Source organism: Anolis carolinensis, chromosome 1, assembly GCF_035594765.1.
Source record: "Anolis carolinensis isolate JA03-04 chromosome 1, rAnoCar3.1.pri, whole genome shotgun sequence".
In the NCBI taxonomy this organism is placed as follows: domain Eukaryota; kingdom Metazoa; phylum Chordata; class Lepidosauria; order Squamata; family Dactyloidae; genus Anolis; species Anolis carolinensis.
Genome location: NC_085841.1, coordinates 232,585,595 through 232,601,982, shown reverse-complemented (window position 1 = coordinate 232,601,982; position 16,388 = coordinate 232,585,595). Strand labels below are relative to the sequence as shown.

Sequence of the window (16,388 nt, the reverse complement as noted above, 5' to 3'; positions counted from 1 at the left end):
TGCTGGTATAGGTTATATTTCAGGTGAAGGAACTGAAAAAATCATTTGTGAGACCAAGCTCAGCAATAGCTGCTGCTGCTCCTCACTCCCTCACTCCCTCCAGGACCTGCTCCTTCCCTGTTTCCTGAGTCCTCCTCAAGGGTAGACTCTTTCATCATCCCTTGCATTCCCTTCAGCTACACCTGCGCTATGACATAGCTTTCAATAGCAGTCTTACCATGGGACAGGGAGGCAGAAAATGTCTTTGAAGCAAGTAGCTTCCTCCTCTGTGTCATTTGGGTTTCATTCTTCTAATTTAAGATCATATTTAGTGTTATTCCCAAGTTTTACTTTATTATTATCCTTCATTGTCTTATTTTTCTTGTCTAATGCAAATGTTATTATGATTTATTTTAATAAATATGATAATTTCAAGCTTCAAGGTGTCTTAATATTTACAACAACATTCTTCTTTACAATATTATAGGATACAGATAGATAAAAAAATTGTGAAGCCCCTGGTGACACAGTGGTTTAAACTGCTGAGCTGCTGAACTTGCTGACCAAAATGTCAGTGGTTTGAATTTGGGGAGCAGGGTGAGCTCCTGCTGTTAGCCCCAGCTTCTGATAATCTAGCAGTTCAAAAACATATGAATGTGAGTAATAATAATAATAATAATAATAATAATAATAATAATAATAATAATAACAACTTTATTTTTATACCCCGCCCCATCTCCCTGAAGGGACTCAGGGCGGCTTACATGGGGCCTTGCCCGATAAAACAATCAAATATCAAAACACAGCAATAAAACAGTTATCCAATAAAAACATCAATTACAGTAAAAACAATCGTTAAAATCAACATAAAACATACAATATTAACACTGGAGACTAATTCATAGAACCCAGGCAAAGTGCAACATGTGCTGAAATGGGGAAGGTAATTTCACAGTTGAAATGGACAAAGTGCAATATAGCATTGGCAACACCTCGAGAATGGAGTAGAGCAATAGGTACTGCTTCTGCATGAAGCTAACAGTGCTCCATGCAGTCATGCTAGCCACATGACCTTGGAGGTGTCTACGGACAATGCTGGCTCTTCGGCTTAGAAATGGAGATGAGCACCAACCCCCAGAGTCGGACACGACTAGACTTAACGTCAGGGGAAAACCTTTACCTTAACTTTCTTGTTTGCCTAAAGGAGGTAGATTTTCAGGAGGACACTGAGTAATTTATTTTCTGGAAAAGGGGGCGTTAGGCCAAATAATTTTGGGAATATCTAATCTAAACTATTTTATCACTGGATCTCTTTTCACCTCATGTCACTTTAAGGGGAAAAAATTATATCACATTTCTATCCCATCACATTTTAAAAGTCCCAGTATCATCCAAGATAAATGTAGATTTCATTAGTAGCTATTATACATATATAGATTTGATGGCCAACCATGGAATAATGAGACTAGACACACGAATTATGGTTTCATAAGGATCATTTTATTAGACACATATCTTATTTAATTGGATCTGAAAAGTGCAAGGGGGGAGCCACCTGAAGCGGATCCTAGCCTGCCTCTTCAGCCTTCTCTTGGGTGAAACACCTGAACCCTGAGGGCAATCCAGTAATTGGATTGCTCCACTGCCAGTGATTTACTAAAAAGTAAACCTGGGGTATTCCTGCTCGGTTTCCAGTACTTATAAATGAGAACACAGTCCTCAAGGGTAGACTCTTTCATCATTTCTTGCATTCCAAAACATGTAGAGACAATTTTAGACTCCAGCCCTTCACCAAAAGAGTGCCAAGCTATGAACCAATTTCTCAAATTCTCTTCCTGCTACTTGCCACACATAAAGGTGAAGTGTTAGTCCCTTCCCAGATCAGGGTAGACTACAAGGCATTCCCCTTCTGTTGCAAGTCTTCCAGTAAAATCAAATTGCCCTCGGATAAATGAATGCCACCTGCTCATAAAACTCTGGCTGAGAGAAGTGAATGTTAGGGTGTGCTGGCCTTTGTGTAAGGCATTACAAATCTCTCAATTAACTCTCCTTTATGGTTTATTGAGACACCAGTGACACCAAATCAATGTAATTCTGGGCTATTTGACCTGAATGCATTAAAATGTTGTAGAACCTGTAAAATAAAGGTCTTATCCTTTAGCCACTCCCAAGTCATTCCCATTAAGGTGAATAACTAAAACATAAGAAGGCCAAACAAAAGAGGCAAGTGATTGTTGTAGTAGATGCCTCTTTTTTCAAGCCACTCCACAGTGGTTAATCCTCTCAACTAGGCTTGGGCACGAATCAGTTTGTACAAAAAAGATTTGTAATATTTGGTGGTCCATTTCGTTTAATCTTCGAAAACAGAATGGTGAGGAGGTAACCAAAAAGCTGACCAAAATTGATTAAGAGAGCCATATTTTATTGGCTTGGAGAGGATAGAGTCAAGTCTGCAATATATCTGAGTCAGGGGTCTGCTGCAAGGCTCCTGGAGAAGATGCCGCATCTTTTTCTCCCTCCCCGGCAGCAGCAGTCTCCATCTATTCCTTTTTGGAAAGTTTCCTAGGCTCCTCCTCCAGAGGAGGTCCTGCTGGGAACGCACTTTTCCAGCAGCACTTTTATGGGGCAGGAATTGAATTGTCTCTGAATTCCTGTCAGAACATGATGGGAGCTGAAGTTTCTCTCTGTGTGTGTTTCTCAGCTAATAAAAATCATGGTCATGTCTATGCTCTGATTGGCTGAGAATGGACACAACTACCAACTACAATTCCCAGAACCCTGTATTGAGGTTTGTCTCATTTTTTAAAAAAATGTTATGCTAAAAACTTAAAATGGTTCTTAAAAATCAGTAGATTGGTGAATTGTTTTGAAACTTGGCAGGCCTGGAATTGTAAATGGGTCTAAAACTGAGCTGGGTTTCATGCAGATAGGCCTTCAAATGACTGAGGATTGAGCCTTTAAAGCAGGGGTCCTCAAACTTTTAAAGCAGAGGGCCGGTCCACAACCCTTCCGACTGTGGAGGGGCCGAATTATCATTTGAAAAAAAAAACTAACAAATTCCTATGTACACTGCACATGTCTTATTTGTAGTGCAAAACAGCAACAACAATGAAAGAACAATACCATATTTAAAAATGAAAACAATTGTAACCAACATAAACCTATCAGGATTTCAATGGGAAGTGTGGGCCTGCTACTGGCCAATGAGATAGTCAAGTTAATTAGGATTGTTGTTGTTGTGTGCCTTCAAGTCATTTCAGACTTTGGGTGAGCCTAAGTCTAAAATTATTTATTTATTCATTTACTACATTTATTTACTACATTTATATCCCGCCCTTCTCACCCCGAAGGGGACTCAGAGCAGCTGTATGTACATACAATATATTATATTATTAGCATAGCACAATATTAGCATTATATATTACTGTATTGAACTATACCACTATACTGTAATATTATATGTAATATATGACATATAATTAATATTATTATATGGTATTATTATTAGTATTATATTGTATAACATTATAATATTATTATCAATATTATATGTATATACAATATATTATATTATTTAAAATGATATAAAAATATTATATTATAAAACTGAGGGAGGGGGCCATGTAAATGACCTTGGAGGGCCGCATCCGGCCCCCGGGCCTTAGTTTGGGGACCCCTGCTTTAAAGTTTCCCATTGTCACCAATGGGCTGAATCTTTCCTGAATGAAAATGGTAACACCCCTACTGATTCGAGTAACTTTCCGGTAATCAGAATGAGGAGTTAGCCAAAAATGGACCCCGAAACGGCATGCCTTTTTGCTGAATTGCACACCTCTACTATCATCCTTAGTTGGGCCTGCTGCACCACTGAGTAAAGCAGATCATTGCTGCAGATTAGGACCCACAGTCTAATCAAACAGTACCTATTAACAGAAAAATAGCATTGTTAGTAAAGAAAGAACATCAGAACTGGAGAGGACACACATTATTTATTGAAAGCAATGGATCTTCAATGCCTGATCTAGAGTGATTTTTACCCCCACCCCTTTCAGAGTTGTCTTAAAATGCCCAACCTTTAAAACAGCTTGATGATCAGACAAAGACATCCTCTTATCCTGATGCAATCAAATTCACCCATATGCAAGCTTTCAAAAAAAATGCAATCAATGCTGCAGCCTGAAAAAGGACAGCCTCATACTCCAAGGTACACATGCCTGGTTGCATGTTTCCAATATACTCAAGGGGATAAAGGTTTTTTCCTATCTTTAGCCTTGCCACTCTCCCAAGACCACCTTTTCAATGTCTTATGCAAAATTCCTAGAGGTTTTTGTTACCATATCAGAAATGGACAAGGAAGTTAGGCAACTCATCTGCATAATCCAGACAGCCACTACAATTAGAATGAACTCTAAAAAAAGCAAAATTCTCTAACTTACCTTCCCTATCCCATTCCCCTGACCAAACATGGGCACATGCATCCAAAAATAAAGTCCAAAACTATGGACTGCAATATCAGAGAAGGCCTTTAAAGCATCATGAAGGTGCAAGGCATCCTTCCAAAAGGAAACCTCATTAAAGGAGGCAAGAAATGTCTGCCAAACCTTCAAATCCTCCCTAATTCCTCTAGTAAGATGAATTCTGCGGTGAGGTTGAGGCACGCCAGCAATAGCGTCATACAGATGCCATTAAAAAGTCCTGTCAGGAGATAAAATACAAATAAAGTTCAATGGCCAATTAATTCTTAAAACTCCCTAAGGGTGGTCTTACTAAGTCTCCAGAATGTAGATGCCCTAGTACTCAAATCCCTATGTTTTTCTACAGGAAGCCTACAATACTTTGCAATGGTATCTATTTTTATACACAAGAAAACCAAACATATTATTCCTCATGTGCCAGAAACTCACCCCACTCTTCAATAAATGAATTCCTGCATTAAGGGGGCACATTACCCCTTCCCTGTCCTAATCCATAAGGTAATGTATCAGGGTGCACTGCAGTACTAAACTTTTCAAAAGCTGAACTTGACATTGAGGAACTCATAGAAAGAGCACAGACCATCCAAAACAACCTATCCAAAGTAAAACCTAAAAAGAGGCACAGATGATGCTCGTCAATACTTAAATAGCCTATCACCCACCCCAGTCATGTGCTGCATGCTGCTTCCCGGCCTCACGTGCAAATCTGTCTGGTCTCTGATCACAGTGGGCATCAGAAGTGTACCTTCTCTTGCAGCACATTTTGATATGCTGGTCCTGGTCCATATTATTTAAGAATTCAGTAGAATTTACTAATACAAACAGACTCTTTGGGAAACCATTTAATGGAAGTCTCTAGTTTAGTGATCAAGAACATTTTTTGCATGCAAGGAGTCATGAATGTTTACCATGTGTAAACCGCACTGAGTCCCTATGGGAGATAGAACAGTATATAAATAAAGTTTTGTTGTTGTTGTCATGTCATGGCATTTCTAGGTAAACCCTGGAAAAATTCTTGCCTAAAACCCTAAGGAACATAGGATTATACATAGTGTATAGAAAGGCCAAAACGAATGTCCAAGTCTGTTCTTTGACTCCAAATAATAAATTATTATTATTCATCATTGGAAGTGAAAAATCTGCTTGCTTTCTTAATATTTTCAAATCCAACATTATTCATACTTGTCTAGGCCCACACTGGAATTTTACCATTGGTAGTTGACTTTCCCCCAATGAAGTAGTATTGAAACTAGTTTTTAATTCTAAATGAGTATGTTTGTTTTAATAGCCATTATGTTTTATGTTTTGTTATGGTTGTGTTGTATGTTTCTGTGTTGGCAATTGAATGCTTTATGTTGGAAACGGCCCTGAATCCCTTCGGGGAGACAGAGCAGTATACAAATAAGGTTTTATTATTATTATTATGAAAAAAGAAACCTATGCACCCATACAAGTACTATTTCACCTGAAAATTAAGCATTACTTAATCCAATCTCATTGTTATCAATGAAGCTTAGAATGGTCCATTTTGACTGAAGAAAATGCTTAACTTCTTCTAGAAATGAATGTGGAATTTGTTTGGTTCACCTAAAAGTATAAACTTAGTTTGCATATCCTCAATATAAGCGTGAACCAGGGCTCAATTTGCTATCAAAATCCATACATGTACAAAGTTTGCAGCTGTGTTCACAAAAATGAGTACAAATCTATATCTATACCTATTTGAATAAAAATCACAAAAATCCATTTGGGAGAAAAGGTGCATAAACATTTCCCCAGGCTTTCCCATTGAGGAAATATCTATCTTGGAGGTTCAGGGTATGCACCCATTGAAAACTGTATAAAATGTCTAGAGCCCCACACCTTGTGAAAAACTTATTTTCATTTTGGCATCTTGCCCTCTCTTATTTGAAGGCAACTTATTTTACTTAAATAAGTTAAAGCTCTGTAGAAGCTACAACTCAAGAAGGGCTTGTTTTCATTTAATGTATTTACTCTCATGCCTGTGATATTTAATATTATTATTAAAATCCTTTGTCTTCATTTGGTGTGAGCATATAGCAGACTAAAGCAATTGAAGAGAAAAGAACTGAAACCACAATATACACAGACTAGTGTGTGTGTGGGGGGGACTCCTCATTTATCTTGCTGTATTTTGACATATGCTTTACCACTTGCTATGAGAAATACTCATGCTGCAGTTTTGAAATGTGTGTAACATCTTTGCTGTGATGGAACACCTTGAGCTGTTCTCCAAGTTCTAGGTCATTTTAGCAATGCATGACTGACTGGAGAGTATAACTGAGCAAAAAATGAATAGCCAAGCCTGTTTTTGATGCTAAATAATAAATTTCCATTTCAGCCTTGGAAATGGAAAATCAACTATCAATGTTCTAGGTGTGGGAAGTGGCACAGGTAAGGAATAAAAATCTTGAAACAAACATATTCAGTAGTTGGTAAGGTATTTCCTTTGAAGGAAAAGTTCATGGTGACAGTTGCTGATCTTTTGAAAATTAAGGAAAATTAAGTGCGTAATTTTGCCTGCTTGAAATGTATGTTGTTATGAAGAGGAAGCTCCATCAGTTAGCTGACTAACTCCTTAAATTAGTCAGAGAATGTGGCATTTTCATTGTCATTACATGACAGTTTCAGACATTGCCATTTTGGACACAATGGAACCCTTGGTGGCACAGTGGGTTAAACCCTTGTGCCGGCCTTGCCTGCCAGGCCTACAATCGAGTGCTCAATGGCTCATAGCCCCGGCTTGCAGGGCCTACAGCCAAGAGCTCGATTGTAGGCTTGGCAGGCAGGGCCTATGAGCGCCAAGCGTCCAGTGCTCACCTGTAGACCCTGCCGGCCAGGGCCTACAGCCAAGCGCGAAAATCAGCCAACCAAATGGCTACCATTCCTTTTTAAAATTCATTTCACTGTTTCATTTGATCTCATGGGGTTGTGCCATTCCATGCAATCCGAATGGACGGAACAGTACAAATCCACGAAATAAACAGATGAAACAGGATTACTCTAGTAATTAGTACTTTCTCTTGCAAGAAAAAAGCAGGATCACAACATCTACTTTTGAACTGAAATAGCATTAGTTACTGGATATTACAAGCATTATTAATGTAATGATCTGTTGAAGCCTTCTGCAACTTAACAGTGCTAGGATGATACTTTTGGCCCCAGCTCATTGCATATTAATGACTTCAGTACATTGTATTTATTGGGTTGTTGTATGTTTTCCAGGCTGTATGGCCATTTTCCAGAAGTATTCTCTCCTGACATTTCGCCCACATCTATGGCAGGCATCCTCAGAGTGAAACGTCAGGAGAGAATACTTCTGGAACATGACCATACAGCCCGGAAAACATACATCAACCCTGTGATCCCGGCCATGAAAGCCTTCAACAACACATTGCATTCATTATTCTTCAAAATAACATTCCAAACTCCATACCAGTCTTGTAGCATTTTCACCTTGAAGTTGTTTCCATTGAGTTAGACTGCAAGGTGTAATGTGTTGTCATTAGCTCTTTTGGATAGGAGATATAAAAAAAGAAGAAGGTTCCAAAAGGGTTTGTCCTTGTGACTTCGTCTCTGTTGCAACACTTCATCAATCTTTGTTTGTTTGCCTCAAATATAATAATATACAGATGAAATTCAGGAATTCAATTTTTATAGTGTTCTCAATGGCAAGGGTGTTATAAAATTCCTATCTTCTAAACTATTCTGACGCATTCTTTTGTGAGACTGTTGCAAATTTTATCCTTGAGATTAGTAACTTTTAAGTATGTTTTCTTTTTATCTGTGGTGTCCTTGTGTTGTATATACCTATGTTGTGATTTTGTTGTTCTTTGTAAAGGTATGTGTGTTTCCACTGGGTTGAATGGGGGTACTGGCGAATGTGGTTGGAATGATACAATTTGCTAATTTTAAACATGATTTGGTGAATTGTAATTCACAAATAATCAGAAGTTAGATCCTTAGTTTATGTTTCCTTTAAAAATCATGTTGTGGTTGTTTCATAGGTGAACAGGACTTGAAAATGATTAAAATCATTCAAGCTAAGCATCCAGGAGTCTTGATCAAAAATGAAATCATAGAGCCCAACCCACAACACATTTTGGCATACAAAGGTATAGCATTGCATTGCTTCCACATCAAGGTACTTACCCAAGTTTGTGAGTCATTTCATTACTGTTAAGTTTTAAAGTGTGCGTTTAAATTTGGGTAGTTTAATTTCCCTTTTTGTATTTTAATCTGTACACCTAACAGACACTTCACTGTAGTTTTTCATTTTTGCAACAGACACATGATGAAGTACAAGAAAATACTTTTACTTATATTGACCCCAAAATATTGACTTTAGGAAATCTGGTCTATTTTTCTTTCATAAATAGATGCAGTTATGGGTTCTGACCTTAAGAATGTCTCATTTACCTGGCACCAATTGACTTCCATGGAATATGAAAAGCAGACAAAAGAGAAAAGCATGCAAAAGAAATATGACTTCATACATCTGATCCAGGTAAATTAAAGACCAGTCATATGACACTTCTGGCTTGGGTAAAAGTATAGTACAATATTGTCTTCCTGGATGCTGCATCACTGATACTGTTTTCAGTGCTAGCTTCCTCATAATCCGTTTTTTAAAAATTGATTTTAAAATGGTTGTCTAGAAGCTATTTTGCATCGCTCTCCAACAAAGACCCTGGTTGAGACAATTATAGGTTCCAGAAGAATTTCTTTTAAAAAATCAAAAACATTTTCTTTTCACATCCATTTTTATTTAATCACTACAGTATAAAGTACAAATGAAATACAGTGGTGAAGAGGAAACATATGTCTAAACTGCACTGCTTCATAGCAGAAATACACTGATTTCAACAACTTGCATCTCTCACTATCAACACTATAACAAGACCATTTCAAATATGCTCATAGTGACAAAGGTGAAATCACTTCATCTGAATTTTTCATGTTTATTTTATTACTTTTTTCCTTTCAGTACTGTCTATATTACATAGTAAAATTAAAACATGGTGAGGATGCAGCTGTTAATCTATCATTTGAACCCTTTGTCTTAGGAAACAAAAGCAGGCACTGCTTTCTGTATTTCTGCTTGTCTCTTTCTGTCTACAGAATGTTTTTTCTATAGATCCAAAGAAAGGCTTTTAAAAGGAATAGCCACAGTTCTTCTGTGGTATAGGGCATTCTGAGTTTTGGGCATCTGTGTTCTCTTTAAATTTAGCCAGAACGATTCCATCAAAAATCTAGGAGTTCCCGTAAACAGCATGAACTCTACAGATTTGGAATGTTCTCTCTCCTCGGTGAAACTGAGACCTGAATTGATAGGATTTGCCTATGTGTTAACAAATCAGTCAGCAACTGCTTTGGTGGATCTATTTATTTGATGCAATCCAATTGGATTCTGGCCTGTGAAGCTGCAGCCAATGTTGTTCTTCCATTCATGAAAAACTCTAATCCAGTGGAGGTTTCTATGAATGGGAAAGTTTGAGGAGATGATTCCTCCCTTGTGCTGAAGCCCTGTCAGGGATTTCTCTTCTTCAGAAGAGGAAGGGAAGCAAGAAAGTGTTCATGAATCTGAGGGTGAGTTGGAGTCTGAGGAGGAGGCTTTGCTAGTACCCTCACTCCAGGAGAGGTGAATGGAAATAGAGCAGAGACGTCATTCAGCTAGATTAGCTGCCAGAAATGCATCTGAGTAATTAGGAACTGCCCTAGCAGCTGTGTGGGGACCCAGGGCTATAAAACCTGAAGCAGGTGCAGCCAGCTCTTGCTGGTAACAAACTGACTCTAATGCCTTCACTCTCTGTGTGCCTGCTCCAAGTCTGCCTCTGGATTTATGCCTGTTTTTTTGTCTGAAGTAAGACTTCCTGGCTTTCTTTTGCATTATTTCACTGTGTGTACTGTACTTTATGTTTTGCTGAAATAAAGCAGTTTTCATTTACTTACCACAGTGTCTTAAGGCTGTTCTTGAAAGACAAAACAGGACAAGCCCCTACACTATTCCAGAGGATCTCCCAATTCTCTAGGGTAGATATAAGGACTACAGAGGACACTTAGAATGGAAGGATATCAGCAGGTGTAATTTTACATTTTCATAATAATATTACTTTTTCTTGGCTTCCACATTTTAAAGTAGGAAATATTAGTGGTTTCTCCTGGCAATAACAGTGAAGGGGCACAGGGTAATTTTTATGTAGAAGGGCACTCAGAGAAGTTCATTGTGAAATATTCATGATACTTTTTCTTTGTGGCAATGTGTCTTTTAGATGCTGTACCGTGTGGAGAATATTGCAAGCACTATCAAGTATTTCCACAGCTGCCTAGATGATCATGGTAAACTTCTGATTATAATTCTATCAGGTAAGATGCCCCCTCTCCCTATATACAAAGACATACAAGTACAAATTCTTTAGAGTGTAGAATAAAAACAACAACTGTAGTATTGTTTTGAAGTGATATCCAGATATTTTCAAATGAAGGATAGTTATTTTGGAGTTTGAGGGCGGGATTCTGGTTTCTGGACTATATGAAGGCACCAAGCTCATTTTCCTGGCCCTAAGGCAGTAGTCCTCAACCTGCGGGTCCCCACATATTTCGACCTTCAGCTCCCAGAAATCCTATCAGCTGGTAAATTAGCTGGGATTTCTGGGAGTTGTAGAAAAAAACACCTGGGGACCCACAGGTTGAGAATCATTTACCCTTCTTACTGCTTTAAGTTTTTAAGAAATTTTTTTCTTTCTGGAATGTCTCTGCCCCTCACATTCCTATACTAAAGCTTGATTGTCCCTTGGGTGACTAAAGGTTGGACCACACTGGCCTAGGGTATACAGAAAACAAGACTTCCAAAGCTTAAACGTTTTTTCACCTCATCACAAACTCTATGTTTTTGTTAATTTGGTTTTGTTCCCCCCCTCCCATTTTACACAACTTTATGAGATGTTGACTACCCCAAAAACACATCACTTCAAAAATATTTCTAATAATTTTTCATAATAATGCAAGGGGCAGATAACTCACCAAAGCACTCCTTACCCATTAGTTTGAATATTCTTTCAATACCTAAGTTCCAAATGTTAGATTTTAAAGAAAATATACATAGAAAAAAAGTGCAGTTGCAGCTTAGACCTTGTCTACACAATCCCAATAACTCCCGTGGCTAAGACGTTGCTCCTGGAGGTCTGGAATCCTTATTGTGATGCAAACCAGGTTAAAACAGCTTAGCTCCATACTAAGGGGACTCTGGAGTTTGAGCAAATTTCCCTGGTCACCAAGGAAAAAGGATGGATTGGGTCCATGTCATCTTCCATCAGAAGAAGAACTCCTGGCCATTACAGGCACCTCATAATGGCTTCATCAGGGATACCCAAATGACAAGGGTGAAGGAGGAGGGATCATTCCTGGTGACATAAATGTGGAATTAAGCAAATCATGTCATGACAGTGAAATAAGTTTGTCCACAGTGTTAGCTTTTGTGACTTAACTATGCAAACTGCTGAACGAAACTAACTATTCCATGTATTGCATTATCATAGGTAACAGTGGGTGGACCACCATGTGGAAGAAATACAGACAATGCTTTCCTCCTACAGACTGTGGTCATTACATCACAGGAGATGATGTCAAAGTTATCTTGGAGGAAATGGGGCTAAAATATCAGATGTATGAGTTTCCTTCTGATTGGGACATTACCGAATGCTTTACTGATGGAGATATCATTGGAGGTCATACACTGGACTTCCTCACAGGGACTAAAGATTTCATGAATACGGCACCTGATGATCTCAAACAGAGTCTTAGGCAAGCTTTGTGCCAGCCAGAATGCAGCACCAAGAAGGATGGAAGGATCATGTTTAGGAATGATTTGAGCATGATTGTGGTGAATTCCTAATACTAATAGAAATAATGGAGGCTGTTGTGCTTACATTCTGATGGGTAACAAGCAAAACAGATCTACAGAATCACTTCTCTGTGGTGAAGGGAAATTCTATGATACTGGAGAAGAGGAGGGAAGTAGCAGGGGAAGAGTTCAACATGAAGCCTCATAGACATGAAGAACGTAAGGCAAATTTATTAGCAGATCTTTCCAGTTTTTAACAAGATGCATTTCTTTATCATATGAAATAAATATTGGTTTACACTTATTCCTTCTCGGTCATAGGAAAGAACTAGAACATATAGCCTAGGAACTTGCTTTGAGGATGTCTATAATTTGAGGAATCATAGATATGTTCAGATTATAAAAAACATATATGGGGAGCAGAAACTTTACATTATATCAATATAGAACAAACTAGTACGGGGACTATTTTTTAATTTGATATGTAATGTTAAGAAAGTAGGAAAGCTGACATTGGGTGTACAAATATCTTTTGTGTGTTCTCCAAGTAATTAATACAGTTAATCCTAGAACTTCATTTCCTCTTAATTTGAGTCTTTTTTCTTGTTGTTATTGTTGCATACTGCTAATGTGCAGATGGTTTAATCCCCTCCTCCTGAATGCAGCCAATTTCGAAAAGCAGGTGGACAGTGCTAACACTTTGCCAGATGGGGGGAAAAAAAGAAAAATTACCCAGCATGGGATGATAAAGATGAGTGCGTATCGGGCTTCAGTGTAATACAACAAGCCTGACACATTCGTTTTTGTATTTTCATACTGTGCTCCTTCTTTTTAAAAAGCAAATAAATTATTTCACAATGACAATCAATGCCTTTTCCTGTCATTGCTTCACAGGTTTTATTTTTCAGTACAGTGTTCCCTCACTTATCGCTGGGGTTAGGTTCCAGGACCACCTGCAGTAAGTGAAAATCCACGAAGTGGAGACGCTATATTTATTTTAATATTTATACATTATTTTAGTAGTTATACACTATTTTAAGTCTTTATCAACCAATCGTGTGTTGATAAATCACCTCCTTCTCCTCCTGTTGCCACTTTGGCTCCTTTTCTCTCCCTTTGGCTTCCCCTTCCTCCCTTCCTTAGGCTAATTTTTTATGATTTATAATAGTCTTTTAGAGTTTATTGAAAAACCACAAAACAGCAAATCCGAGAAAAGTGAACCGCGAAGTAGTGAGGGAACACTGTAACACAGAATGGACCTAGTATTCAAAGTAAAGGTAAAACATAAAGAGGAAGGAAGGAGTAATTCGGTAAGTCCCACAGGGCAAGCTACAAAAATGGCTGCATTGTCAACGGGCCAGGTTTTTACCTGAACTTTAAAAGAACTATCCAAAGTGATGAACATATTTTGCAAGTGTAAGTTTATTTAATGCTTAGACCATAGGTCCTTCACATATAGGACAGAACATATTTTGAGAATAGTTTGGCACCTTGGATAGCAGTGATATCAGATCCTTCAGCTGCCCATAACAAACCATTTTCACCCTTCACAATAGAAACCTGTTTGATGCCTCATATTAATCTATAATACAAATCAATAACTTATATAATTTCCAAATTGCATTTCCTGTCATCCATCTGGTGGCAGTGGTCTGAAAAGGGATTGCCAGGATACCCTCTGGTCAATCTCCTCCATGTGATTTGCTGCTATCTTCTTTTTATTCCCTTCTTGTATCTCAACATTTTTGTGATTTTTGGGTAGGTTTGCAAAAACCGAGTGAGCCACCTCCTTGCCTTTCCCCAAATAATATTCCTACGCTATTCTTGTTCATCTCAATCTCATGACACAAGAACCACTAAACATTATTATCACCATTTGATCTTGTGCTTTTTTGATGCATGTCTTGGCCTCTCTCTTGGCAAAATAACTTTATCTCCCTTGGTGGGTTTCCCATTCTAGAAGATGTGGCAAATTATGGCAGAATTTTTAAACAGGTTTTGTTCATGTATGTGTACCTGCCATTTTAATGCAGGATGGGTTTTTTTTCTGGGTTGTGTGTTTTTCCTTTCCTTCCAGGCACCCAAGCAGAAAATACATGGAAAGGTAGATTGCCAAGAAATCAATGGAATTAAAACAAGTCAGGAAAAGTGATGCACAAAATGTTAGTTGTCTTGCTTTCCCCTTTGTAAAATGTTTCACTTAAAAAAAAACTTCTGTCAAAAGAGGTTTGTTAATACTCTGTACTGCAAGAGTCGCTGTATTTCCTGAGTGCATGGGCGTCTTTGCCTGTAACATAAACCCTGTTTCTATGTTGTCAAGTCTTAATATAGCTGACTTTTTCCAACAGCAAATCAATGAATACAGCTCAAGCATGGTGGAATTAGTGTGGCCACTAGAGGGCTATGTAACTCAACACTTTTGCTCAGCTCAGTTTCAAAGCTGTGTTACGTTTTAACAGAAACATGAAGCCTGTCATAAGGGTTTGCTTCAGGCTTCATTTTGCCAGATCAGCGCAGTAGAGGCATCAGCTGCTCCAAAGAGAAATCTGCCTTATGACCGAGTACAGTTGTTGCCTTGATCATTTCGTTCTGCAAGCTGCCAGACCACTCTTCTAATGTCGCTTTTGTTTAAATGACATGTATTGTGGGGAGGTGGAAGGTGGAATTAAAATTAAAACTGGAATTTTTCAGTAAATTACATGGAGTAGGATTGTCACCCAATTAAATAAATCTTTTGCTAAGCTTTAATCTAAATGCATGAGTTTGGGAGTGCATACAGCAATACTGTAGAGATCAACAAGACTTTGGATTTGTCTGTATAGATCAAACAAAATCATATTCACCTTATAGGCTTCTTATCTTGACATATATTTGTTTTGTTTGCAATGTGGCCCTAGGGACTTAAATCTGTTTCAAAAACCTTGCCTTTTACCCTGAGATTTTACAGAGAAATTGATTTTTAAATGTGTTGGGTGGTCCTCCAGAGAGTAGTGCTTCACTGTTTAGTTCTGGGTAGGAGTTAGGTAAAGGTAAAGGTTTTCCTCTGACATTAAGTCTAGTTGTGTCCAACTCTGGGGATTAGTGCTCATCTCCAATCCGAAGAGCCAGTGTCCGTAGACACTTCCAAGGTCATGTGGCCAGCATGACTGCATGGAGTGTCGTTAACTTCCTGCCCGAGCGGTACCTATTGATCTACTCACATTTGTATGTTTTCAGGGGGTTAGTAGTAGGCAAAATGATGGCTAGGAGGTGAGACAAGGAAGTGGCTGTTTCCCTGATGGAACATGATTTTTTTTTTTAAAGAATGTGCATCTTGTGGAAAATTGCATATCTGTATTTCAGTATTAGAACTCTTTTGCTTAACAGAAAATACATTTATTCATATCCATGGTGAGTAAAAGAAAGTGGAATGCTCATGGCTGTGCGACTGAAAGTAACACAAAGATTTGGGAATGTGGACTACTTCCTAACAGCAAGGTGAGTTTGTCGGGGGGAAATGTGTTGACCTGTTATGGTAACCTCACCACAATGTTGGTGTGATACGTATAGTGTTAACAAAGTCACTGCAGAGTTAACTGGTGAAATATGGTGCCAACCATTTCTTTTCATTAGTGCAGATAATCCCTTATGGTAGATAGAGCTGTTTATTGATAAATCCACTGACGATATCAGTGACAAAAGACAAAAATACCAATCTTGGATGCCCCCAGAACAGTGGTCCTCAACCTAGAGTCCCCAGATGTTTTTCGTCTACAACTTCAGAAATCCCAGCCAGTTTGCCAGCTGTTAGGATTTCTTGGAGTTGAAAGCCAAAAACATCTGGGGACCCTAGGTTGAGAACCATTGCCCCAGAAGAAGCCACTGTCCTATTACAAGCACGTTTTTATTGGGGAGGGCGGGTGGATGGGGGTTAGCAACTATGCATGTCCATGGGGTGTGTGGCATTGGCTTGGGGGCTGGATGGTGTCTGCTAAATTCTGCTCTAGGTCCACAGAAGATATATCATCCTGGCCATGTTAAATAATAACTTTTCAATTTTTGGTCATACATTCTACATTTCTAGAAATATA

The 16,388-nt window shown here is 38.4% G+C and overlaps 1 protein-coding gene across 4 annotated transcripts in view; it reads left to right on the top strand.

The window, feature by feature from the left end:
* LOC100553037 (carnosine N-methyltransferase 2) overlaps positions 1–13,182 on the top strand; it is a 32,507-nt gene extending 19,325 nt beyond the window's left edge. For 3 of the 4 annotated variants that reach the window (XM_016994927.2, XM_008112757.3, XM_008112753.3), the window contains 5 exons: positions 6,817–6,869; positions 8,483–8,590; positions 8,855–8,982; positions 10,748–10,841; positions 12,014–13,182. In XM_016994927.2, coding sequence (XP_016850416.2) covers positions 6,817–6,869; positions 8,483–8,590; positions 8,855–8,982; positions 10,748–10,841; positions 12,014–12,369 — 739 coding nt within the window. In that variant the 3' untranslated portion in view covers positions 12,370–13,182. The remainder of the gene's footprint in view (positions 1–6,816; positions 6,870–8,482; positions 8,591–8,854; positions 8,983–10,747; positions 10,842–12,013) is intronic. The other variant, XM_062966803.1, reaches the window with a different exon arrangement.
* The last annotated feature ends 3,206 nt before the right edge of the window (positions 13,183–16,388 follow it).